The sequence below is a fragment of the Panthera uncia genome, chromosome D2 (assembly GCF_023721935.1).
Source record: "Panthera uncia isolate 11264 chromosome D2, Puncia_PCG_1.0, whole genome shotgun sequence".
Classification (NCBI taxonomy): Eukaryota; Metazoa; Chordata; class Mammalia; order Carnivora; family Felidae; genus Panthera; species Panthera uncia.
The window spans coordinates 54,916,038-54,941,556 of record NC_064818.1 but is presented as its reverse complement, the minus strand read 5'-3'; the positions used below and the strand labels follow the sequence as shown (position 1 = coordinate 54,941,556).

At 49.8% G+C, this 25,519-nt stretch overlaps 2 protein-coding genes across 3 annotated transcripts in view; one reads left to right on the top strand and one right to left on the bottom strand.

The window, feature by feature from the left end:
- CRTAC1 (cartilage acidic protein 1) overlaps nt 1-10,231 on the top strand; it is a 158,386-nt gene extending 148,155 nt beyond the window's left edge. The window contains exon 15 of one of the 2 annotated variants that reach the window (XM_049645533.1): nt 10,129-10,231. In XM_049645533.1, coding sequence (XP_049501490.1) covers nt 10,129-10,151 — 23 coding nt within the window. In that variant the 3' untranslated portion in view covers nt 10,152-10,231. Of the gene's footprint in view, nt 1-2,820; nt 3,472-10,128 lie in introns of those variants that run through there. The other variant, XM_049645531.1, reaches the window with a different exon arrangement.
- GOLGA7B (golgin A7 family member B) lies at nt 3,918-23,120 on the bottom strand. Its single transcript, XM_049645534.1, has 5 exons — nt 23,012-23,120; nt 15,096-15,394; nt 7,240-7,365; nt 4,353-4,505; nt 3,918-4,266 (listed from the first exon to the last, which is right to left on the bottom strand). The coding sequence occupies exons 2-5, from the start codon at nt 15,105-15,107 to the stop codon at nt 4,087-4,089; spliced, it is 471 nt and encodes a 156-aa protein (XP_049501491.1). The 5' UTR covers nt 15,108-15,394; nt 23,012-23,120; the 3' UTR covers nt 3,918-4,086.
- Nucleotides 23,121-25,519: the final 2,399 nt, after the last annotated feature.

The window sequence follows — 25,519 nt, the reverse complement described above, 5'->3', positions numbered from 1 at the left end:
AGAGGCAGTGAGTCCAGCCTGCCCCAGGGCTCAGGGAAAGGCCCAGCTGCCCCTTAGGAGCAGCAGGCACAAGTGTGAAAGCCACCCAGAGTCCCAGTCAGCACCAGCCAGAGGGGATGTCCCCAAAGCCCCCACCCTGGGGGCTGGAGCCATTATCCCCACAGTCTGGTGAGATCCTCTCTTGGCCCACAGACCTGAGTGCGTGACCCTGGCCGCCCTGAGGCCTAAGGCAACTTCCATCCAGATGCCATCGGCATGGTGTCAGGTTGAGCACTGGGTCAGGAGATCTTGGTTCTAAATTTGGTACCACTGTCGGTCAGCTGTGTGAACTGGGGCAAGTCACGTGACCTCTCTGGGCCTCCATTCTGTCTCATTTAGATGATCTTAAATCCCCTCCCAGCTCTAGCATGTGGTCTTATCAAAGTATCTGGTACACAATAGGTGCTCAATAAATGTTATTTAGTTTTATAAAATCCAACATACGACTCTGCTAGGTTCTAACACCCTAGTCTTTAAAACTGAACGACTTCTCTGATGCAACCCCTAACAGGGCCCAACCCAGGGTGAGAGCTCAAGAAATGGGTATTTATCTCATTACTGACTTTTGACCTGGCTCTCTGTCAAGCTGCTCCCTCCACCCAAGGCTGCAAGTGCCCCATAAAGGCTCCATGTTAGAGGATCTAGAGCGTAGCTTCCCCACTAGACTACAAGCTCTAAGAAGGTAGGGTTGGTCCTGCCCACGTCAGCCTCACTGCTTCTTCAAGAACACCCAGCCCCACCTCCTTGGCATGAGGTGGGTGGGCAGCTGAGCATCCGCTCCCTGTGGTCCTGGGGCATAGAACTGATGGCACCCCATCACCATCGGGGAAAGAAGTGGCACAGAGCCTCAAGCTGGGCAAGTCCTTTTATTGGAAAAAGAAATAATAAAACCAAAGGCCACTGCATCACCTGTGCCCAGCCATCCCACAGGAGAGGCACAGGTCAGACATAAGGCCCGGCCACACAGTGGGCCAGAATGGGCATGGGCCAGGCCGCAGCCCTCTGTGGGGGATCGTGGGACCAGGACCCGCCCACTGGGGCTCAGGGCCTGCCTTTGTCTCCCTGGGTAGGCACCTCCCTCCCACACACTGCTGTCTTGTCCAAAAACAATCAGGCCCCTCTTTGGTTCCAGAAAGCTACCTTCAGCGGCTGGTCTTTCACATGCACTTGTAGCACCTCCTGCCGGCTGAGGCAGGCAGCCTCTCTGTCCATCTTCAGGGCACCAGGGCAGGGCTGCTTCCTTCCCACTGGGCTCCCTGGGCCTTGGCAGGCGGGGGCCTCGGTGGCTGGATGCTTCTCTTCCCTTTCGAGAAAGGAGTTTGCCTTTTCCCCTGCAGGTCGCCAGTTCCTTTGAACATCCACAGAAGCCTTGTTTACACGGCCTTAGAGAGCTCCAGAGCCTGGGTGGGCTGAATGGGCAGCATGTGTGGCCCTGTTGCCTTGTCACCGGGAGCTTGGGAGAGGGACACAGAAGGTCCCAGAAGGTTGGCTCTGCTCTCCTAGACCCCCAGCTTCTCTTCTGCCAGAATGTACACAGTAGAATCAGAAGGTAGGGAGAGCTTTGCAGGCGGGGGAGAGACCAGGAAGAAGAGCCGAGCTGGCAGCCCCAGGCAAGGGGCAAGGAGCTTTAGGACATTTATTTACAAGGGGACAGGCTGGACCCATGCAGGGAAGCAGCCACAGACTATCACATACAAAGATAAGACAGGATGCAGAGAGGGGCAATCATTGGCCTGGCAACCAAGGGGAACAGACAAGTGCACGGTCACATACACATACATACACATGCACCCACAGGTGCAACCACACGTGTACACACACACAACTGCACTCACACACATCCATCCACATGTGTGCTCATACACACACCTACACATACACATGTGCATTTTTGCACATAGCGCACTCACATATATGCACTCACACGCGTGCCTGCATGCACACACACTCATTCTCACATACACACAGGTTCTAATCTCAGGAAGTTGGCTCCAGTTCTGAAGGTTCAAACCTCCCAAGGCTACATGTCTCCATGAAGCATTTCTCCAGACCCCCAAATAACCTCCTAGAGCCCCAGGCTGTGTGCCCCACAACCAGCGCCTGATGTCCTGCAAAATCTCAGGAGTTGGATATTTCTTGGCAAGGCCAAGGTGGCCTCCAGGCTTTGAGCAGAGGAACGGGAAGCCAGGAGTCTAGAAGAGGTCAGGAGGGGACTGAGCAGCTCCCATCTCCCCAGACCTCGAATCGGTGGAGGCAGGATCACAGACAGGCAGAGCCCCTGCAGTGGCACCAGAAAGAGCAGATACTGGGAGACAGCCACGGGGAGCAGGACCCTGGGGGGAGAGAGTCCTGGCGGATGTGGGATTTGGGGTGAGGAATCATGCGGGAGAAGGGCATTCTCTCTGGGACCTGAGCCCCCCTCCGGGTGTTGGGTAAAGAGCTGCAGAAGCAAAGGGCTGTCCAAATTGTGTTACCCCCACCCCCAAACCCCCACCCCAGCCTTCCCCTGGAAGATCTGGCTGCGTGTGACCAGACCTCCCCCATGGAGAAAATGCCAGGTCAGGAAGGAGGCCGTCCTGCCAGGGGTGACAGGCAGGAGGGAGTAAAGGGGGGCGCGGGTAGATGGCCTGCGGGAATCACCGGGCCAGTCACCCTTCCTCCCGCCCCACCCCTCCCTGGGGAGCAGCAGGGGCCCAGAGAATGACTCAGAAGCGGGTGCTCTGGTAGCGCAGCCGCCGCAGGTCTGAGAGGCCCTCAGTCCGGCCGTACACCTCCCTGCAGGGACTCTCGGCCAGTCACCGGGCCCCCGCCCCGCCGCCCCCGCCGCTGCTGCCGCTGCCGGAGCTGCTGCCGCTGCTGGAGCTGCCGCTGCTGCACCGGTCCTCGTAGATGGAGATCTCGATCTGCGGCCGGCGTTAAGGAGGGAGCCCCTGCCAGCTGCCGAGAAGGGGCGGACGGAGGCCAGCAGGGGAGCGGGCGGCCGAGCCGGTGCCGCGTCCCAGACAGCGAGGCCGGGAGGCCCGGGCCGCTAGACCCCAGCCCCTCCGCGCTGTCGCGGGCGCTCGGTGTGCACACGCACACAGCGACCTGCCGGGCCGAGCACTGCGCAGGCGCACAATCGGAAGCTTCCGCTTTAGTGGGTCTGATTACCAAACACCGGGACAGGTGGTGGTACGGCGTGGGAAGTGGGAAGACCTCGGTGTCCCGAGTTCTAATCCTGAGTCGCTTTCTCTCGAGAGATGGGACTTTAGACCGGTCATTTAACTTGTTACCCATGAATGGCCGCGTGTGTAAAATGGTGGTAATAATGGAATCTTGGGGTAGCTGGGGGACTGATTGAAATAACGCTTGTAAAGCTCTAAGCCCAATGCCTGGCACTTAGTAAAAACTCAATTAAAAAAAGTCCCCTCTCACAGGGCTTTGTAAACAGAAGATTCCGGTCTTTGTGTTTTCTTTCCTCGTTTTCCTCTCAATTTTCCAGTAAAAACATTTTTTTAACACTTCTACTCTGCGAGTGGGCTGTGTGTACACCTTGACCACACTTTTCCAGGTGGAGCGAGCAGGCCTATAACCCAATTCCTGGGTCGGCCGCCCACCAAGACTTCATTTTTCTGATCTGTAAAGAGGGGCTCAGGACGTACACCCAGGAGTACACGAGACCGTAGACATGTAAACGTGTGCAGAGATCCGCGTGTTCCCTGAGGGGCAGTGCAGCTTCACGGTTAAGTGTGGGACTGGGCTCAAATCCTGGCTCTGACGTTCACCGGCCGGGTGACCCTGGGCCAGTGATTTAACTTCAGTGGGCTCGTGGGCAGAGGGAAGAATAAGAGTTACCCACCTTGTAGGGGTAGTATGAGAATTACATCGTTTCAAAGCAGTTAATATGATACCTGGCATGTATTAAGCGCTGAAGAAATGCAGCCCAGTAAAAGCAAACCCTGAAATTCACAAAAGGCATTGATAACTTATAGTGGGGGAGGAGAGCTGACGACCAGTGATGTGGGGAATCCTGGGAAAATCCCTGAGCAGAGGCCCCTAGGGTGGTCCCTATTTCTGGGTGTCTTCACCAAGAAACCCACCAGTTGGCAGCTCTGGGCCCTTGCACAGAACAGCCAGGAAGGATACGACCCGCATCCCGCGCTCCACGGGGTCAGTGAGCAGGAGGCCTCGAGGGGCAAAGATCTTCTCGTTCTGCTCCTGGATGTAGCGGGAGATCTTCTTGAGAACCTGCAAGGAGAGGGGCCGGCTGAGGATGAGCGGGCAGCGGGGGAACCCTGCAGGAGGGGATGTAGGGCAGTCAGGAGGGGAGCCACCTTCTCGTAGTGGGTCTCCATGCAGAGGAAGATGAAGTAGGCCGTGGCACAGGCCAGGCAGCCCTCAAGGTAGGAGCTGCCCCCGATCTTCTCCGCCTCCGCGTAGAAGCTGTTGAGGGTCTTCACGGTCTCCTCAAAGAGCTGCCGCTCAATCTGGAGGAGAAAGGGACAGGGAACCAGGTTGAGGCCAGCCTCCCTGGACCGGACAGTCACAGGTAGGAGGGCGGGTGGCAGTGGTGGGGCCACACGGATGAGGGGAGTGGCACACAGGTAAGATCGGAGAAGCTGCCCGTGGAACACTGGACTGGGAGCCGGGAGACCTGGGGTCCAGTCCAGACCTGACCATCAACTAGCTATGTGGCCTTCAGCTGATGACTTAACTACTCCAGCCTCAGTTTCCACAGCTATAAAATGGGAATAAGAATGACTACTTGGCCTCCCTTGGGAGCAGGAAACTCCCACAATATCAGAGACGTGAAGGCTTCCTGAAAGCAGACGGTCAGGCAGGAATTCTGGTGACTTCGTCGCCCCCCATTTTCATAGCTGCAAAAGCGCCCAGGACCTAATTGGTAGGGGCTCCCCATGTTTGGATGGGACTCCAACTGCATAAGACTGATTATATGAGATCTCAGGAGTATCTTCTCTCAAAGAGGTCACCAAGAACACGACAGCCTCGGGGGCGCTCACAACTGGGAAGCTGTCCTGCCTGCATCCATAATCATAATAGCTAATATTCATTAAGCACTTTCTATGCTTTCTATTTTTAAAAGCACTTTCAGGTACCAATGTAATGTTGCGTATCAACTATACTTCAATTTAAAAACAAATAAGATTTTTATCAATTTATCTGGCAACTGTAGATTAAATTATGCAATTGCGGGGCACCTGGGTGGCTCAGTCGGTTAAGCGTCTGACTTCGGCTCAGGTCATGATCTCACAGTTTGTAGGTTCCGTGTCAGACTCTGTGCTGACAGCTCGGAGCCTGGAACCTGCTTCAGATTCTGTGTCTCCCTCTCTCTCTGCCCCTCTCCCACTCGTGCTCTCTCTCTCTCTCTCTTTTTCTCTCTCTCAAAAATAAATAAACATTAAAAACATTTAATTGTGCAATTGCTTCATCTGAAAAAAAAAAAGCTTTGCAGAGTCGGATATTTTTTAAAAAATTAATCAAAATAAATGAATAAATAACACTTTCCCACATTTTCACTTCAGTAGCTCAAAGCTCAGCTCTGTGGTCCCGGCCACCGTCATCTCCAGCCTCTTAACTGGTCTCTGTGCCCCCAGCCCTGCCAAGGGAGGCTGCTAAAGTCGGATCATGTCACAGCTCTGATGAAGAGCTTCCAAAGCCTTCTCATCTCTCTCCAAGTAAAATCCAAGAAGTCCTTATATGCCTGCTAGGCCCTACAGGGCCTGGCCCTGCGTCCCCTGAGCCCGCCTCCTGCTTTCCTGCCCACTCAGTCCCCAACCAGCCACACTGACTGCCCTGCTGCTTCCTGAAAATGCACAAGTCCTTTGCGCCTGTGTCCTCGGATACAACACGCCTCCCCCAGACACCCCCACCCCAGGCTCATACCTACAGGCCTAAGGGCTTACCTTATCTCACAGACCTCCCCCCTCCATTCACCTCTCCCCTGCTCTCCCAGCCCTGTGACCCTCACACACTTATTTTTCTAGTAGTGGTCCCCACTGGAGCTGCTACATATATACTTGCTGTTTTATTCTTCACACCTTCCAATCGAAAATGAACCCATGACTTCACTTCTGCATCCCCAGTGCCTAATATATAGTAATTGCTCAGTAAATACTTGCTGAATATTAAGTGAACTTGTCCAAGGTTACACAGCTCTGACCTGAATCTGTGCTCTTTAATAACCCTACACTACATTGGGAGGTCAGGCTCCAAGCAGGTGTCAAAGTGGCTGTAGGCCCATTTTTTACATTCCTCAGAACACCCCCTTCCCCACTCACCACTACAGGATCAGAACTGTCCATCACACAAGCTAGCATGGGACCTTCCATGCCCATCTAGGACAAAAGGTCTCCCTAAGAACAGTCAGAAGCTTTGGGGTTCCCAGCCACTGTCCCTACACAGATCTGGAGTGAACGCATAAGAAAACATTATGCTCTACCCCAAGAGTCGCCCTGCCGCAAAGGACAGGTGTGTCCTTTGATGAGATGAGGAGACCTCACAGCACCCTAAAAGCTGGCTACCCATCAGATTAGCAAAAGGCAGCCCTGCCCCACCTTCCCAAACCCATTCGGATAGGCCTGGGCTGCTGAATGAAAGAGCTGGGGTCTGCCTACGGCCCTCCAGAGGGCAGGCTCTCTAATTCCAGGACAGTGCTACAGCAGCCTGGGAATGAGGACCATACGCACCCCCGAACCGGGAGCAAAACTGGGCAGAAGGAGCTGACTTGCAAGGGGTTGGTGGTCCATGAGACACCCAGGTAGCTGGCTGAGTCTGGAGGGAGGGGCTGTGGGCAGAGCCCTTGGTCGATGACCTGGGCATCGGGATTTCTTAAAGGTCCCCAGGAAATTCTAACGTGCAGCTGGGGCTGAGACTGCTGCCAAGAAGTAGAGATTCCTGAAGCTGATGCCATCAATCGGACTAAGGAATCTGTTTTTGTTTCATAAGCTCTCCAGGCGACTCTTGTGCTACTGATGTTCCAGGGCCGCTGAACTAGGAAATCTCTGAGGCTTTTTCAGCTCTAACTTGCAGTGAGGTGACAGCAAGACAATGTTAGGGACATTTTTTAATTCTGCCACGTGAAGTGCCTGAACAAGTTATATGTCACATATTACTTTCATCCTGGAAAAAAAAATACATTGGAATAACTCCCTGAGTTCCATCACGGCCTATGTTCCAAGTTTAGAAAAAAGACATCCTTACCCGGCTGTCCAGCTCCGGGGGGAATTTGGTCTGGAACTGACAGATGGTCCCATCACTGTAGTCTCTTTGGATAAAGACCTTGGTGGCCAATGAGGCACTTCGCCGCAGCTCCTGCAGATTATGGACCTGAGGAGGCATACAGCAGACTCACATTCAGGGTGACCATCCATCTAGGTTTGTCCAAGACTGACGGAGGTTTTCAGGATGTGATTCTTACAGCACTAAACCAACAAAGTCCCCGGCAAACCTGAACATTAGCCACCCTACAAGTGCTCCAGGAAAGTCATGGGGAAGCAGAACTGTGGAGTTGACTAGAGAAGACACGTCAAGCTATCCCAGAAAGATCTAGAAAAAGCCTGAATTAGGGCAAAAGCTGAGCCAAAAGGGGATGATGGTTCTGGAATCATCAACAGAGCCAGAAACAAATTTTAACAAGAGGAAAAGACTTCCTGGTAGCTGGCCCAGATCCTTCTCTCTCTTTCCCCTTCTCCCTCCCTCCCCCTCCCTTCTCCCTCTCCCTCTCTTTCCCTTCCCCCTCCTCCTCTCTCCCTCTCTCCCTCCCTTTTCCTCTCCTCCCTTCTCCCCACCCCCCATTTCCCTCCTCCCTCCTTCTCACTCTCCCTCCCCCTCCCACACACACAGAGAGCCTTTCACACTTTTGTTCACTCACCAAGTATCAAATATTCACAAATCATCAGGCCTCGTGCTTGGGGAACCCAGCCCTGAACAAGACTGAGGTCTCAGGCCCCAGAAGTGGGGCTTACAGCAAGGTTGGGGAGGGGAGTAGGACAGAGGAGGACCTGATAGCCCACCAACTGGGAGGGAGATTCGGGTTGAGGCCAAGTTAAAGCCTGGGTCCAAGAGCACCAGGGATAGCTTTCCTCTCTAGCATGTCTCACCACAGGAAAGAAGGGGCACCCAAATGCCCAGAGAAAATCATGGATAAGGTAGGCTGAACCCAGAAATTAAAGAAACACCTTGCCCTGGTAGGAAGAAGTGGGGCAACTCTGTCCCTTGCCCACACCTGCAGTTTTGACATTGACACAAACTCTAGCACTTGAGGGGACTGGGCTCAATTAATAGAAGAACAGGGCCTCTTTCTTCCACTTCCAGCCTTAGTCACCCACATTTGAAAGAAGCATCCCACTGAGTAAAATATGCCAAACATTGGAACCATGTGGAGGCCAAGCCCCAAGGGCAGAGTGAACACACAGCCAGTTCATCCTGTGTAATTAAGGTGAATCTCTTCCGTCATTCAGCTTTCATTTATTGAGTCCCTACTATTGCCGAGCTCTGGGGATGCTGAGCAAAGACAGTCTGTGAGCTCCAGGGAAGAAGACAAGTAAATATATAATAAATTAGCCTGTGATAAATGCTTTAGAGAAGTAACATCTTACCCAGAAATGCTTACTCAGAAAAGACTTCCTGAGGTCTGTGTTGAGTCATAAAGAAGGCCAGGAGTTGCCAGTGGTAGGGAGCAGGCAGTGGGTGGGGAGAGGGATGTAAAGTCAACCCAGACAGAGGGAGAAGCTTGTGCAAAGGAAAAAGATGGCAGAGAGCACAATATGCTCCAGTTGACTGCAGGCAGATTTCAGCAAGACGGGAGTTGGTTTGTGGATTAGGCCAGAGCAGGGGGGAATGACAGTATAGAGGACAGTGCTATCACAAAGAGCTGGAGGGGGGCTCTACTAGAGGGGAGGGTATAGGACAGAAGACAAACTTGCTTAAAAGCTGGGGGAAAGTGGGGCGCCTGGGTGGCTCAGTTGGTTAAGCATCCGACTTTAGCCCAGGTCACGATCTCATGGTCTGTGAGTCTGTGAGTTCGAGCCCCGCATCGGGCTCTGGGCTGATGGCTCAGAGCCTGGAGCCTGCTTCTGATTCTGTGTCTCCTCTCTCTCTGCCCCTCCCCTGTTCATGCTCTGTCTCTCTCTGTCTCAAAAATAAATAAACGTTAAAAAATTTTTAAAAAAAAAGCTGGGGGAAAGAGTAAGCAATGAGAGAAAAGTAGGAGAGATAACTGGTAGATCAAGGTTTGGAAAAGGGGAAAATCAGAGAACACTGCAGGAGACTTTCCTACATCCGGCAAAGCTTGCTCTACGTAAGAGATGTGATACCAGAGTACTGGGGCCGAACTGAAGAATATATAGATGCTCCTCTTGTCTGAACTGTCCTTGATTCCTCTAATCAAGGTTTTAATTGAGAAAATCCCCTTGACATTCACTAGGATCGTATGATAACTTTGAAAAATAAAGAAGGCTTTAGTGGTATAAGTGTGTTATTTGTTACTCTGCTCTATCTGGTTAGGATCTCATCTTTTATATTTTCCAAAGAAAAGGAAGGGGCTGTGGCCTTCCTCTGCCCTTCTAAAACCAACTGACGTGAGCCAGTGGATCATGAGGATGGATTCCCCTAGCCCCAGAAGGATCATTCAGGAAGCTCTGTGAGGGATGCATGGGAATTAAGCATGACTGGGTAAGAGGCCAGTGACTGGGGTAAGAGGCCATTTGAAGGGATGCACTATGTTTGTAGTGTCCGGGGAAACACAAAAGCAGGTCTAACCCAAGAAAAGTGATGGTGAGAATGGAAAGAAAGGGAAAAAACAGTGATTCAACTATTCTATTATGGATAGAGCTTCTTCCCCTCTGACGGCCTCCTTTGTCTATGTCCGAGTGCACACATGCACTGTGTGCTACCATGAAGGTATGTGTCTGTGACTGTCTCTAGTGACCACTTCTTCCTCCTAGGCGTACAATTAGATTAATCCCCACCCTGCCTTGCAATTAGGTGTGGCCATATGACTGAATAGAATATGAGTGGAAGTGATGAATTCATGTATAGGCTTAGCTCACAACAACCAGCCACTCTTCTGTTACCTTTCCTCTTCCACAGAAACCAAGGAAGCTGTATGTTGAAGATGATGGGACCACAAATTGGAAAGAGCCTGGGTCCCTGAGTCACCCTGGAGGAGACCTACTTGCTGATCAGGATCACTTCTCTGGGACTTTACTGAACAATAAACTTCTAGTTTATTATTCCATTAAAATTTTAGGATGCTATCTTGCATAGTATGGTCTCATCTCCTCTTGGCTTTGATCTGTGAGTTCTCAAGTACCCAGAGTAGGAGAGCTCAACACCCTTTCCAACCCCAAAAATCCTGAGCCTTAGAACAAAGCCTCTGGGTGACCAGGGATCTACTTCCCTCCCTGTAGAGTATTTGTGGAGTCTTGAGGAGTTGCTAGAAGATGGTATCAGACTCATTGTATATTCCAGAGCTTTCATCTCCCAGATCTATGTCAAGCACAATATAACACACTCATCTGTAGTTGGCAAAGAGTAGGACTTAAGGCAAGGCAGCATCTCCTGGCTCTCCCCATCCACGGTGGCTCAGTTGTGAAGTACCAAAAGGCCCTGATGGAAAGAGGGCCCACTGACCTGGGAGCAGGATACCTGGGTGCTAGTCTGGGCCACATGACCCTGGGCCTCCATTTCTTCAACTAGAAACTGAGAAGCTGGAACAACATAATCACTTAAAGCCCCTTCTAGCCCTGACATTCAAGAGGCTTTCTCAGGGATTGTGAATGCAAATGTTTATAGGAACTAAGCATGTAAGTGGGTTGGGTGAGGGCTGTGGCTAATCAGAGAACCCATGCTCTGTCTCAAGAAAGCGGCTGACCACTGCCATGTGAGAATGTGAGCCCAGGATGCCACACTTCGACATCTTAAGAGAATGCATAAATCCATATTTCCTTAATATCAAATGTCTTGATTTTTTTTTTACGTTTCCAATAAATATTTACATTTGTAAGCACTAAGCAGACCAAATAAGGCACAACTGTGAACAAGATTCACTCCTAGAATTGCCAGGTTAGGACCTCTGAATAAGAAATCCCATCATAGGGGCCCTTGGGCCAGAGCTAGAGCCAGGCTCCAGGCACTTGCCAGCTATGTAGCTTTCAGGAAGCGAGCACAGGTTTTCAGGAGAGATCCATGATGCTCTGACCCCACAAGAGGATCCCAGAATATGCCTGCACCTCTAAGAGACCACAGCTTCTGTGTCTCCCCTGAACAGTGACTCTGGGGTTTCTTAACTGACCCTGACACCTGGGCTTCTCATCTACTTCTTACCTTCCTCAACTCTGCCCTCTCCCCTGCCACCATCCCAGGCTTGCTGGCAGCTGGCTAAGGACACCCCAAGAGGCATTTCATGAGGAAGAAAGAGAAAGTCAGTGGCAATACCTGCTGGCACCAATTTTTGAACTGCAGTATGACAGGGATAGGGAGGCAGCCTGAAGAATGGGCCATACACCTGACAGAGCCAACCTGGTAGAGGTGAGGAGTAAGCACTGGAGTTCAGAAGAACATTCCCAGTCCCAATCTGCCCAAGACAAACAGGAGGCCCCATCTGGCCCACATCTCCATCCTCATTAAAAACTAGCTAATTCCAGAGGATGCATTTGAGGCTCAACTCAAGAATCAGGAGATTCAGCTCATGAACCAACACCATGATCCCTGGCTGGGGTGTGGAGGAGGAGTGAGGATCGTGAGTCAGAGGCAGCCGAATCAGGCCTCAGGATGGAAACCCAGGCACAGGGCCTCCCTTCTTCTCAGCCTACACAAGGGCCCAAGCCCAACCCACTGTCTGTTGGCTGTTAATTCCAGGCCTCAGAGATCAAACCTCCAAATGCCTTGCTTGGATAATGCTACTTGGGTGCATTTAAAAATCTCTCAGGGGCCGGGGGCGCCTGGGTGGCTCAGTCGGTTAAGCATCCAACTTCGGCTCAGGTCATGATCTCACGGTTTGTGAGTTCAAGCCCCGCATTGGGCTCTGTGCTGATGGCTCGGAGCCTGGAGCCTGCTTCAGATTCTATGTCTCCCTCTCTCTCTGCCCCTCCGCCGCTCGTGTTCTCTCTCTCTCAAAAATAAATAAACATGTTTTAAAAAATCTCTTAGGGGCCAAACTCCACCACTTAAACTTAAAGAAGCCCCTCCCAGCCAGGCATTTCCCAGTTGTCCTTGGCCATCTGGACTGTTTCCCAGGGCGGACCCTGCTCCCAGTGACACACATTTGCAGAGGTTTGTCGCTCAGGAAATGGGCTCATTACAGTTTTCCAAATGAGGTCAGTGTATCACTCAGGAGGCTTCATTCCTCCTCTGAGTTCCTCACACACACTCCTCCCTTAATGCTAACTCCTAAACAGAAATTGGGAAGCAGAAAAGATCCAGTTTCCATGCCTTCCATCCAGGGATCCAGGGACATCCATGCTTTCTCTGTTTCTGCCTCTCTCCTCCTCACCCATCTCTCCCTCCCCCTCTGTCTTTCTGTCCCTCCCTCTCTTTCTCTCCCTCACCCTCCTCCTTCTCCCTCCCTCTCCTTGTCTTGATCTCCTCTTCACCTCCCAAAACACCTTCTGCTGGAACTGTGGACTTACCAGTCAGAACCCAAAGGGAATGGCCAAGAAGTTTGGCATGAGGTTTTCCTTCTCCCAACAGGTTTTCCCTGGTAATCTTAACTCAGTCCTAACAGTAAAAACAGCCTGGGGAGAATGACTCACTGCACAGCCCAGATAATGTGCACATTCTGTGCCTTGGCAGAGCTAAGGCTTCCTCCCTCAGTACTGCCAGCAGGGTCCACCCAAGGCCAAATTGGGAAATGTGTAATGTTTGTCCTCTGCTCTCCATCCCTTCTGGGCATACCTCTGTCCCTCTGTCCCTCTACCCTCAAGCTGACCCAGCCAGGCTGAACAGGGGGCCTGAGTCCTTCCTGAACTCTTCCGCATCCGTTCCCCCATCACAGCCTCACGTGCCCACCTCGCTGTTGAGCAACGCCGTTGGCTAACTAGATACACCTGGCTGCAGCAGAAAAAAACACTGACCAGGGAGGCAGAAGACTCAGTCTCTAATCCTTGCCCTGCCTCTTTTGAGCCATAGTCTCTTGAATACGTCTTGCATTCCAGTTGCATTATCTGTAAAATGGGATAATGATGCTACTTCACAGAGATCAAGCAAGCTCCTGAGCCTCGGTTGGCTCACCTGTTAATTGCGGATAATAACAGCATCCTTGCCCACTTCACAGGGGTGCTCTAAAGCTCAAAGGAGATCATACATGTGATAGTGCTTTGTACACAGGAAAGTGCTATATTCACAGAGGCATTAAAAGCAGAGCCTCTCCCAGGGGAGAGTCACGCATGCCTAACAGCAGCCTCCTAGAAACACTGCCTCAACCTAGAGATGTGAGCCTGCTGGTTGGAATTTCTGGACCATAACAGACCTGAAGTGGAGATATGATGGGACAGACGGCCTCCTGGGATCTGTCAGATCACATCACAGGTGTGGCTGCCTTCTCTGCCCACTCCTCTGGCCCAGCTATGCCAAGTTGTCCTTTGCTGCCCAATACCAGCAGGCTTTGCTGCCGCCTGGCAGCCTGGCAGCCCTATCTGGAAGGTGACCAGATCCTTGGTCATTTCTCCTTTGTTCTTCCTGCTCTCCTCAGTAACTTTGGCACTTTCCAAGCTTTCTGATTATTTATTTATTTTGCATTCCTCCACCTGTAAAACCAAGCTCCATGGGTCTGCTTAAGGCTTGGCCCCTCACAAGGTCCTAGAGGATGAGCTCTCCTAACTAACCTTGTGCTTTGTCACAAAGCCAAGCAGTACCAAGCAACTGTACCTTGTTCTGTGGTGGCCACAACAGCAGAATTGCAATGGTGACACTTGGTGTTGATGTCACCCTGCTCACCAGGACGCCCCGATGCAATGCAGAGAGTCATTCAAAAGCCTGTGCTGTTCCCCCTGGCTTGCATCCCAGCTGGGTGAGAAGTAGGGAAACACCACAAAAGAAGTCAGCATCAGAACTGGGGAGACCCTGGTGTCCTGGGTTCCGCTCCGAAAATCCAAAGGAAGAAACTTTTCAGCTCTGCTGCTAACATGCTGTGTATCAAATAGGTCCTCCCCTTCTCCATGTGGTAGCTTTACCACTTATAAAGTGGGAACATAAAGAGCTCCACTTCCCACATGAAAGGAGGGAGTACAAGAGAAAATTCCTGACCTCTTAACCACTGCACCAAGATTCTGCCCTCAGCCAACAGGTCCCTGGCTTCAACTTTCAAGTCCCTTGAAGGTGACACACCTATAAGCACACCCTGGAGAAGAAGAAAAAGACAGCTCCTCCCATCAGACCCGGGAAATGTAGACACCCTGGTACAAGAAACTTGAATGATATAAAAAAAAGGGGGGGGGGAGCAGGGGCAAGAAAGCATAATATGCAAAAGTAGAGACTGGTGCAGGCAGCTCATTAAACCCAACTGTTTGAGGTTTTGGCCTGAGGATTCTTTGTCCCCTCACTCCCCCACGAAGGAAATGTGAAGGTGGACGTAGGTCTGTCATCTCTTAACCAAGCTTTTGGGTTTAAAAGCTGGATGGCTGCACTGCATAGCAACAGCAACCAGCCGCCTTCCTTCCCCTAAAACAGGGGCGAGCTCACCTCCAAACCTCTAGGGAAGTAGTTTTAGGACTAGCAGTTCCAGGGTAAGAGGAAACCCCAGCTGGGGCCCTGGAGCAAACCTGGTGCTAGTGCCAACAAGTGGCCTGGGCAGCCTCGGGGACTCAGATGGGTAAGATAGCCAGAGATGAGATGAGTTCTCAGGAGAAGCCCCCTCTTCCACCCTGCCACTCTTCCCCCTACCCCTCCCCGCAGTACTGATTCAGGGAAACCACCCCATCCTACCCTACCCCACCCCCTCACTCCACCCCACCCCACCTCACCCCCCCCTTCTTCCTTTCCCGCCCAGTCCGCCCCTAGCGGGGATGTGTTCCCGCACCAGTCAGCCACTGCCTGCGGGCCGGGCGGTCGCCCCCTACCTCAGTGGCCATGTTCCAGGGGCGCCGACCGCTCCGAGCCTGCTGGGAGGCCGGAGAAGGGGGGCTGTCCGCGGTGCTGACTCGGGGAGCGGGTGGGCTAACCGCGACGAGACGGGGCCCGGGGTACTGTCCGCGGTGCTGATGCGGACGCCGAGGGCCCGGCTAGTTGGTGGGCCGGAGGGCGCCTAGGTACTGGCGACCGCCGCTGTGCTATCCGCGGTGCTGATGCGGGCGCCGGGCCGGGGAGGCGAGGCCGCGCCCGAGGCTCTTCACCGCCCGATCGCCGGCTGCCGCTGCTCCTGCAAGCAACGGCCCGGTTTATCTTTGACAGCGGCGGCGGGGGTGGGGGCGGCAGGGGGAGGAGGGGCCAGGCGCCTCCGCGGACCGGGAGGGGGAAGCGCGGCCCCCAGACTCCGGCGCCCGCCCGCCGGAGAGGAGCCCCGCCCGCGGCCAGAGGCTTCGCTCCCGCCCGGCCCCGAGGCCCCGCCTCTCCTGTCAGCCCTTCCCCCTAGTAAGAGCGCCAGGAGCTCTGCGCTTGCTACCACGGCCTCCTGAGACTTCCAGACCCGGAGAAGAGAGAGGCAGGACGGTTCTGGGGCAAGACACTCAGCTTGCGGAGGCTGACAGTCCTCCACGCGTTCGCAGGCCCCCAGGTGCGGCCTCTTTACCTTTTCAACACCCCTCCCCCAACCCCTCCTCCAGCGTGGCCCCAGGCTTCCTCTACCGTATTTTTCTGTTCTTTCTCCCCGTTTCTTCTCTGTGTCCCCCTCCCCAGACTTGCATGGACATTCCCTCCTCTCCTCATCTCTTCTTTTCACTGCTTTGAACCCTATTAGCTAGAGGAGAATGCTGCTGACCGCAGAAAATCATTTCCTTTCTTTACGTGCCTGCATTTCATCCCCAAAGAAACCCTGGGGTCCCTTCTTTCAGGGAGCTCCAGAACTGAAGCCAGTCTCTCCACTGCTCTTCCTGACCCTGGCCCCACCCCTACTCTTCGCCCTCTCCCCTGAAATCCCAGTGTTTACATATACACCACCACCACTCAACAAACACAAGCAGATGGTGCCAAACTGGTTTACCCAGGATGTCGGGGCTGGCCCTGGCGCTGCCTTCACAATTTTGACATCAAAGCTTCCAGCCAAATGACCTACCTATTTCCTTAATAAACAAAAAGGAAACACCAACACAAGTGCCTTTTTACACATCCATAACACCCCTAGGTCTTTGGGGGAAGCGGAGTCTGTTCCTCTGCAGCTCATGCAGCCAGGAGACCTGGATTCTGGCTCAGGCTCCTCCAGCTGTATGACCTTGGTCAAAAGCTTCACCTCTGAGCTTCTTTCTGTAAAATGAGGGCCGGAATTCACTAGACCATTTCTAGGATCCTTTCTTTTCTTTCCTTCAACCTTTTATTTTGAAATTTTCAAACCCACAGGTTGAAAGAATAGTACAATAACCATACTGTCCACCTAGCTTCAACATTTGTTAACATTTTGCCATATTTTCTTGATAGATATGGAAACATAGATATATGTTTGGCTAAATTATTAGGAAGTAAGCGACAGATATGAAGTTTTCCCCTTCAGTCCTTCACCGTGCCTCTCCTAAGAATAAGGGCCTTCTACCCAACCACGATATTATCATCACACCTTTAAAGATTTCATAACATCTAACATGCTAGGATAGTTTACTGCACCTAAAACATCATTAGCAATGGCCTCTCACAAATTCCCTTCAGAACTTTTCATTTTTAATAGCTAACATTTATTGAGCACTTACTATGTTCCAAACCATATGCTACATACTTTACTTGTACTGTCTTATGTAATTCTCAAAATTACTCTTTGAATTAAGTGCTATTATTATCCTTTAATTATTCCCACTTTACACACCAGAAAACTGAGAAAATTGCCCAAGGTCGTGTGGCTTGTGAGAAATGGAGGCAGGATTCAAAATACAAGCAGTCAAGTTCCAGAGCTTGCGCGGTTGATCCTCCTAACTGTACTCCTCCCTTCAACATCTTGTAGACCTTAAACTAGCAGATCAGTAACCATATCTCCAACTGCCTATTTTGCAGATGAACAAACTGAGTCCCAGAGGATAAATGAAATGCCAAAGAAGTTAAAGGCAGATGTTTCACCCCACCTTAGAGTTTTGGCCAATGATTTGGCATCAAGGAGCAAACTGAAAATATCTGTGAATCCTATGGTGGTCACGAGTATTAAATAGTTGCACAATCTGATGATCTCCATGGACACCTCTCCCAGTTCCTCACACTTAATTTTTATCATATTCATTAAACAACTATCTGGAAACCACTCTCTTTGCCTGATGACAAGAGATCTAGATGAGTCCATTTAACAAATCTATTCATTCAATGTACATTCCTTGAACATTTCCTATGTATCAGACACTCTTCTCAGAGCATGGGCTACAGCAGTGTCTACATGCACAAAGACTCTGTTCTTATTGAATTTACATATTAATGGGGATAACAATCAGTAGCCATAAACAAATCAGTATAAAATATGTTGAGGTGTGATCATTGCTAGGGAGAAAAGTAAAGCATGGTAAAGAGAGGTGACAGAGGAGAGTTGCTTTAGAAAGATAGGGAATGTTTTTTTGATAAGGTGAAATTTGGGCAGGGGCCTGAGGTAAATGAAAGAACTTAACATGAAGGTACCTAAAGAAAGAGTGAAATCGCTTAGAGGACAGTACAAGGGCAGGTGGCAGGAAGGAGTAGGCTTGGCATGTTCGAAGAATAGCAGGGAAACCAGTGTAGCTAGACTGGAGTGGGCAAGGGGTAGAGAGATGGGATCTGAGATCAGAGAGGTAACAGGAACCAGGTCTTAAAGGACTCACGGGCCCTGATAAGGACTTTGGATTCTATTAAGAAAGTGGGATCAACAGCCTTAGAAAGTTTAGGGTAGAGGCATGGCATTATCTAATTGTAGTTTTTTACACGATTCTGAATGCCAGGGCTGGGATGGAAAGGGGAGCAAAGCGGGAGAAAGGCAAGGATGGAAGCAGTGACACCAGTTAGGAGGCTGAAATAGAAGCAGTGACACCAGTTAGGAGGTTAAGAGTAGTCTAGGCAAGATATGGTGGTGGCTTAGACTAGGGTAGTGGCGGTGCAGGTGGTAAGAAGTGGCCAGACCCTAGATATAATTTGAAGGTAGTGCTGGCAGGACCTGTTAATAGACAGGGTGTGGTATAAAAGTGAGTCAAAAATGATTCCAAGTTTGGAAGTCTGAGCCATTGGAAGAAGGGAGTTGCCATTTACTGAGAAGGGAAGCCTAAGGACTGAGTAGGCCTGAAAGGATGGAGAACAGTTTTGCTTAGTTGATTTAGGTTTGAAATTTGATGTGCATATTATACATCTAAGTGGAGTGGGCATTTGAGGTTCAAGAGAGAGGTAGAGCGTTGGAGAGCCACCAGTATGTGAACAGTATTTGAAAGCGGGTGACCAGATGAGATCGTCTAGGGAGTGGATATAGCTAGAAAAATTGTCCAAGAGCTGTTCCTGGACACTTTATTACTTACAGGTTGAGAAGATGAAAGTTGACTGAGAAGAGTGACCAGTGAAGTAGGAGGAGACCCAAGAGAGTGGTGTCCTGGAGCCAAGGAAGAAACCCGGTAACAGAGCCCTACCAGCTGTGCCGAGAGCTGCTCATATGTAGAAAAAGATGAGGACTAAGAAATGACCATTGGGCTTGACAGCTAGAAGGTCACTGATGAGCTTGATAAAAGCTGTTTCAGTAGAGAACGGGGATGAGATCCTGAGTGAAGTGGATTTGAGAGTCTGAATGGAGGAGAGGAAGGAGAGCTACTGAGAGTGTAGACAAGTCTTGAGAGGCATTTTGCTGTAAAAGGGAGTGAAGAGTAAAACAGTGGCCTGAAGGAGAAGTAGGAGCAAGGGAGGCTCTTTTAAGATAGGAGTACATTGAAGCTTGCTTGTTGCTGATAGAAATAATCCAGTAGAGAGGGAAACACTGAGGGCTCAGGAAGAAGAGAGTTAATTACAGAAGCAAGCCCTTAAGAGGTCAGCAAAGGTTGGGATCCAGGGCAAACATGGAGGGGCTGGCTTTAGAGAGGACCACAGACAATTTTCCACCACAGATAAAGGGGGAGAAGCAAAGTAAATGGCCACAGATGTGAGCAGGTTGGGTGTTGTTGTATAAGCAAAGACCCAAGCTCTACTCCTTACTCCTCTTCAGCTAACCAGAGGCTTCATGCATCATGACTTTCTTGACAAGTGCATTCAACCATTACATACAGAAAGCTTGCTATGTGCTAAACATGGTGCTGGCACTTTTCTTGTGTGGCCCAAAGAGAGCTCTCCTTCCCAATGAAATTACAGGACTAGGACTCTATGGAGAACCTTGAGCTAGTCCACGCAGGGATGATCCCTTTTAATATCCAGCTCCCCTGACTAGAAAGAGACTGTAACAGCCTCCGCCTTTTATCACTACACCTTCTCCAGTTGCTACACCAATCTTGACAGACCTCAAGGCTTAGAGGCATCAAAGTGGAGACCATGGAGAGAGATCCACAGTTGGAGTGGGGAGTTTCATACCAGGCTGACTCAGAGCCAATGGGCAGCTACAGGATGGGATGTTCCCACACTTCAGTCATTTGGACTTTAACTCTTGAAGCAGAAGAAGACACTGAGATTTAATCTGACTAATAATTATTACCCAGCTGCCTTGGGACAAACCAGTCCTATGCAGGAGCTGAGCTCTTTGATGTTTTGTCATAAATTAATGAGTTTGCCCACAAAATAACATCAAAGAAGATCTACTGACTAATTCATTGTTATCATCCTCCAACCTGTGGCTATATTGGAAAGTCTCCAAAAAAAGGACCACAGCCAGAAAAAGAAACCCACTGAAAGATTTGGAAATCATGATATTTGGAAAGGGATGAGAGAGAAATGAACTCCTGCAGACTGTAGAGGAGACAGGAAAAGATTAGCAAATCTCAAGGAAATGAAAATGCCAGGGACACAGAAAGATTCTCAACACTTGGGTCTGGAAGGAAAATGATTGCATGAATGCTTGAGGGGAAAATTGTGGTCTGGATGGTCTCAGATGGTGTGATCTCAGAGCACACTGTGGGGACTACGAGGAAGCGTGTGGTAGGAAACTGTGTCTCTGGAGTCAGATGGCATGGATTTCAACCTCTCTCTCTATTTACCATGTGACCATCAGCAAGTCTCAATATTTCTGAACCTCAGTTTTCTGATCTGTAAAACAGTGGCAATAATTCTCCCTCCCCAGATAGGATCCCTCCAAGAATAGGAGGTTTTCTCCAGATGTTACCTGACTCTTCCAAATCAGGTCTTTCAGGATGAAAACAGGAAAATATTTATGGAGATGCCTTGCTAGAGATCAGCAGCATTTATTCTAGGCGAAGCAAGATTTCCTAAGGCACAGAAAAGATCAGCAAGTGTGCTTCATTTAACTCTGTGAGCAGTTACTGAATACCCACTCTATGCCAGGCCGAAAGAAGACCATGGGATGTGTCCAACCCCTCAAGGACACCAAAATATAACCAAGTGATGACTAGGTTCTGTGATAAGTGCTAAGGTGTAGAGAGTTTCCTCAGAGTTAGGCCCAGGAAAGGTTTTACAAACTACATGACATTTGAGCTTGGACTTCAAGGATTAGTATCATATCCCCAGACAGCAGATAAAAGAACATGGTACACAAAGCCAGGAAGGCATGAAAGGTGCCTGGAAACACAGAACCTCTGGGACTTCAAAACTCAGGAAAGCAGCTGCCAGGGATGCAGCAACAGGGATGACTGCAAAGGCCCCAGAAACATGAATGGAGGGGACCCGCCCTAAAAATAGTACCAGAGCAGGCAAACAGTGACACATGTCTAGAAGTGCAGTCACTAGGAGGTGACTAAGCTAATGGGGAGTTGCCTCCCTTTCTTGATTTCATTCATAGTCTCTCTCCACCTCTCTCCCTCTCTTTCCCTCTCCCTCTCCCTCCCCCCCTCACTTCCCCCTCTCTCTCTCCCTCCCGCCCTCCCTCTCTCCCCACTGGAGGAAGTAGAGTGGGAGGCAAGCGTCTATAAGAATTCACAGCTACCCCGGGAGCAACTGCAGATACTGGAACTATTCACCAAAATGTTCACCTGCCGTTACAACAGCCACTGTGCCAGAGGCCAGGCAGAGCACTCAAAGGACCCCTGTTCCAACAGGGGCTCCAGGGGCCCCCTGAAGTAATAATCATCAGATGATTGACTGCAGGGTGTCACTTCCACACAAGCACACTGGCCACAAACTCACCAATCACTTCAAACCATAGCCAGCTGGGGGAAGATGCAAGGCTTCTGACTAAGAAGTGAAAATGCTCTGAGGAAGTAAACAGGCACGAGCATAAAGGGTTGATAGGTGCTTATAAAGCATCATTAATTACAAGAGTCAGAAGAGATCATGGAGTTCAAACCAATTTCAACTGCGGAACCCTTTGTTCAAACAACATCTTGCGTGAAAGTCAGAGATATAAAACAAATAAAAGGAAGGAAGGCAGAGCTTACCTAAGTCTACCAACCCCTCACTCTCTACAGAAGCCGCCAAGATACCCCTCTGAACCCCTCCCCCCAGGGCTCAGGAGAATAGGGGTTTTTTAATCATCAAAGTAACACATGCTTATGGTGTTAAAAATCCAAACATACCAAAAGACTTGTAATAAAGGGCAAAAGGAGTTCTCTGCCTACTCTTACGCCTTCCTACCTTCCACTGTTTTTCCCCCAGAAGAAATGACTTTTCACTCTTTTTACTGTTTCTGCTTTAAATTCTTCGGAGAGTTTCCTTTACCTTGCTAAATGATATGCCTGTACTTCTGTATCTTGATTTATTAACTTTAGAAACCTTGTCCTGTTTTCTGCACTGACAGAAGAGAACTTAGCTCAACCTGCCACCCTCACCTCCCAATATAGTCACAGCACTATTTGAACTTGATTTTTATTTTTATCAAAGTAATACATGCAATTAGTTTAAAATTCCAACCAGGGACAAGGGCTTATAGCAAAAAACAAAAACAAAAACAACCAAAAAAGCCCAGAAGCTCAGTCCTATCTCTTCCTTCCCTCTCATTGCCCCCATGCTCCTTCCCACTAAGGTAGGTTGGCTCGTGGGAGGAGAAAACTTCTGTTTGGTCCTCCCCCCTTTTTTTTCAATAGCATTCACCACCTTTTCTAGCAAAGGCTTTATTGTGGGCTTTACTATGCTCTTTGTTATGTTCACTGATGTATCCCACATATCTAGAATAAGGTCTGACTCAACAAATATTTGTTGAATTCATTAACACAAAATTCTGTGGAAAAGGGAGAGAACGAAGTAGGGCTTCTTGGAGATAGTGTACAACCAGTCATTTTACAACCGATTCATTCTATGGGAAGGAATGGATATAAATGAAAATTTTATTTTATAGATAAGGCACAGTGCTTCTGGACGGTGCGAGGGGGGTGCTATAAAGATAAAGACTTCAGTTCAGACCCTCTTATTGGTTTTACATGTTTGAACAAGTCAGTCCAATTAATTGCCTTGGAAAGAAAGTAGCTATTTGCTTAGGTTGGTCGAGGCCAGGTAGGAAATGAGTGTTGAGAAGTGCCCTTTGCCAAACCCACCATCCCAAGGACAGTTCCTGCTGTGAAAGGAGGAGCTGAGATGCTTCCTCCAAGGGTGACAGCCACCATGGGCCCCAGAACCACAGGCCATTAGCCCAGAGCTGGGCCCCGGGCATGGCCGGGGAGAAGAGAATTCAGTCCTGAGCCCAAGAACTGCACACTGTGAGTCCTACCTTCCAGATGCATCTCATAGCCCTCTAGTCCCAGGAAGACTTTCCTGAACCATCCCACTCCCAACACAGGGCTTTACAGACACCTCTCCGTGGCTAGTATCTTACCGTGCTTTGCCTGGTAAACTCCTACAGAGCTTTTGGAATTCCTGACCACTGGCCAGGTCACAGGGCGAGTTCCAGTGATTGGAATGTTTCCATAGTCTTCAGAGTTCTGCCAGCCTGTTCACCATTCCCTGCCTCTGTGTCATCTACGACTCCTTCTGGCCCCCTGACATGTCCCTGTATCCATAGCTTCCTGAGCTGAAAAAAATATCACTGTCTCTTCATCAAGGCCATAACACCCCAGGCTCCTGTTTTTCCTGGGCCCGGCGCGTCTGGCCCCTGCCCATCCTCCGAGCCCCTTCTTACCACTTCTCTCCCTCGCACCCTCCATGCCAGCCCCAGCCATGATGGACTTGGAGTTTTCAGTCCCCCAACTCTGCTACACTCTGCATCATTCCCAAGCCTTCATCTATGCTCTGCCTGGATCATTCTTTCCCTCTTCTTCACCTGAATAAATCCCCTGGGGGTCTCAAATTTAAAATTCACTACCTTGGGTAGTACTGGTTTTACTTTATTTTTCCATACATTTTGTTCTGATTATGTTTATTAAAATGTTATTCTTGGGGTGCCTGAGTGGCTCAGTTGGTTAAGCATCTGACTCTTGGTTTCGGCTCAGGTCATGAACTCGTGGTTCGTGAGTTTGAACCCCACATAGGGCTCTGTGCTGATAGTGCAGCCTGCTTGGGATTCTCTCTCTCTCTCTCTCTCTCTCTCTCTCTCTCTCTCTCCCTCTCTTTCTGCCTCTCCCTTGCTCACTCTCTATCTCTCTCACACACAAATAAATATTTTAGAAAATGTTATTCTTATTCTTTGTTGAATCTAATAATAAAAAATTGAGAACTGTAAAAAATTAAATTAAAATAAAATAAAATTTACTTCCCCGGGCAAGCCTTCCCTGGCACTTCAGCCATGGTTAGGTGTCCCTATTATGAGCACCCCATGCTTGCCCTATAAAATAATCATACTTCCTAAAATTTATTTTTATTTCCTATTAGACCATAAGCCCTTTGAGGGCAGGAATTTTGTCTCCTCAGTTGCATTCCCAGTGCTCAGCGTAGTACTGGGACATAACAGATGCTCAATCAATACTTGTACAGGAAGCTGGGTTGACTGATAGGATAGAAGGTGTCTCCATTCAGTTCTCCAACACTAAGCCTCAGGAAGGGAAAGGCATGGTTCTAATCAAAAAGGGCTTTATAATCTTGTTTGGGAAACCCAGCTTAGACCTCCTGACACAGTGAGCAAATGACAGGTTCCCCAGTGACCTACAGAGACAAGCCATGAGTGTTGTGGGTAAGCTGAGGTGGGAGAGATTCCCGGGATCTGGTGACCAGAGCCTGCTCCTGGCCCAACAGACCAGAGGTGGCATTCTGAAAGATGAGGTGTTTCCTACTTAGAGGATAAGGACAGGCAAGGCTGGACAGAATTGCAGCTAGAATGAGGGGAGGGGAGATGTGTGTGAAATAGCAGACCGTGCAGGCTGATTTGAACTACTCTAGAAAAACAAGGCTGGAGCCAGATAACACAAAGCCATTAAAGTGAGGCAATGGGGACCTGAGAAGGAACCAAAAGAGTGAGGAGCATAAGGAAAGCAATGTACCAGAATGGGTCATCTGGGAGCATCTAAGGGAGGGAATAGACGGGAGGGGCTGAAGCAGGAAGGAAGCTTTGTGCTGGATGGAGGGGAGAAGATCGGTCACTACCTAGGAATGAGGGCAAAGGGACAGATTCAAGAAACATTTTAAATGGGGTCACCACAGGCCGCTGCTTCTGACTGAGTGCATCAGATGAAAGAGGGAGATGTGTAGACAAAGGGGATGCAGGACTGTCCATCGCCATGGCTGGGAGATGGCATGGTCAGAAATCACAAAGGCAGATTAGATAACTCTATACATGCCCAATGTAAAGGATAGAAGCTTCTGCGATTTTTTTAAGACTAAGGGGATAGTGCAAGACTATGGGTTAAGACTTGGGAGGTCTCTCTATAAAAGTCATAGTTGATGCCATAAGAATGGGTCACTTGACCTTGGAAGAGAGATAAAGAGAGCCATGAGAAAGAGACTGACTGTCTTGAGCAAAATGATGCAATTCAAGTCAAAGATCCCTCAGTTTAAATCCCAGCTGGGTCACTTACGAACTGGATGGCCTCAGGCAGGTTCATGAACCTCGCAGAGCCTAGTTTCCACATCTGCAAAGTGGGGATAAAAATGCCATCATGGGATTTTTGTAAGCAGTATATTAAATGACCTCTGGAAAGAGACACGTTCAACTCCAAGTCTGAACAGATGTTCAGCAAAGGCAGATCCCGGGGGAAGGAATCAGTGCAAGAAGAAAAGGGTGTCAGATTAAGACCCAGCACCCTGGAACATCACAGAAGCCCAAGGAGACAAAAAGCTCTGGGAGCCAGGATGAACAGTGGCAGGTATTATAGAAAGTTCAAGGGGAACTGGATTGGCAGGAATTACATTACTGACTCTTTTGAGAACGGGATTTTGAGGAGTACAAAAAGAG

Bases quoted from the DNA above. Each gene is read 5' to 3' on its own strand.
- GOLGA7B (XM_049645534.1), bottom strand. The intron at 4,506-7,239 runs GTAAGGATGTCT...TTTCTCCTCCAG, and splicing joins CCCCGGAGCTGGACAGCCGG to ATTGAGCGGCAGCTCTTTGA. The intron at 4,267-4,352 runs GTGGCTCCCCTC...CTCTCCTTGCAG, and splicing joins TGGAGACCCACTACGAGAAG to GTTCTCAAGAAGATCTCCCG.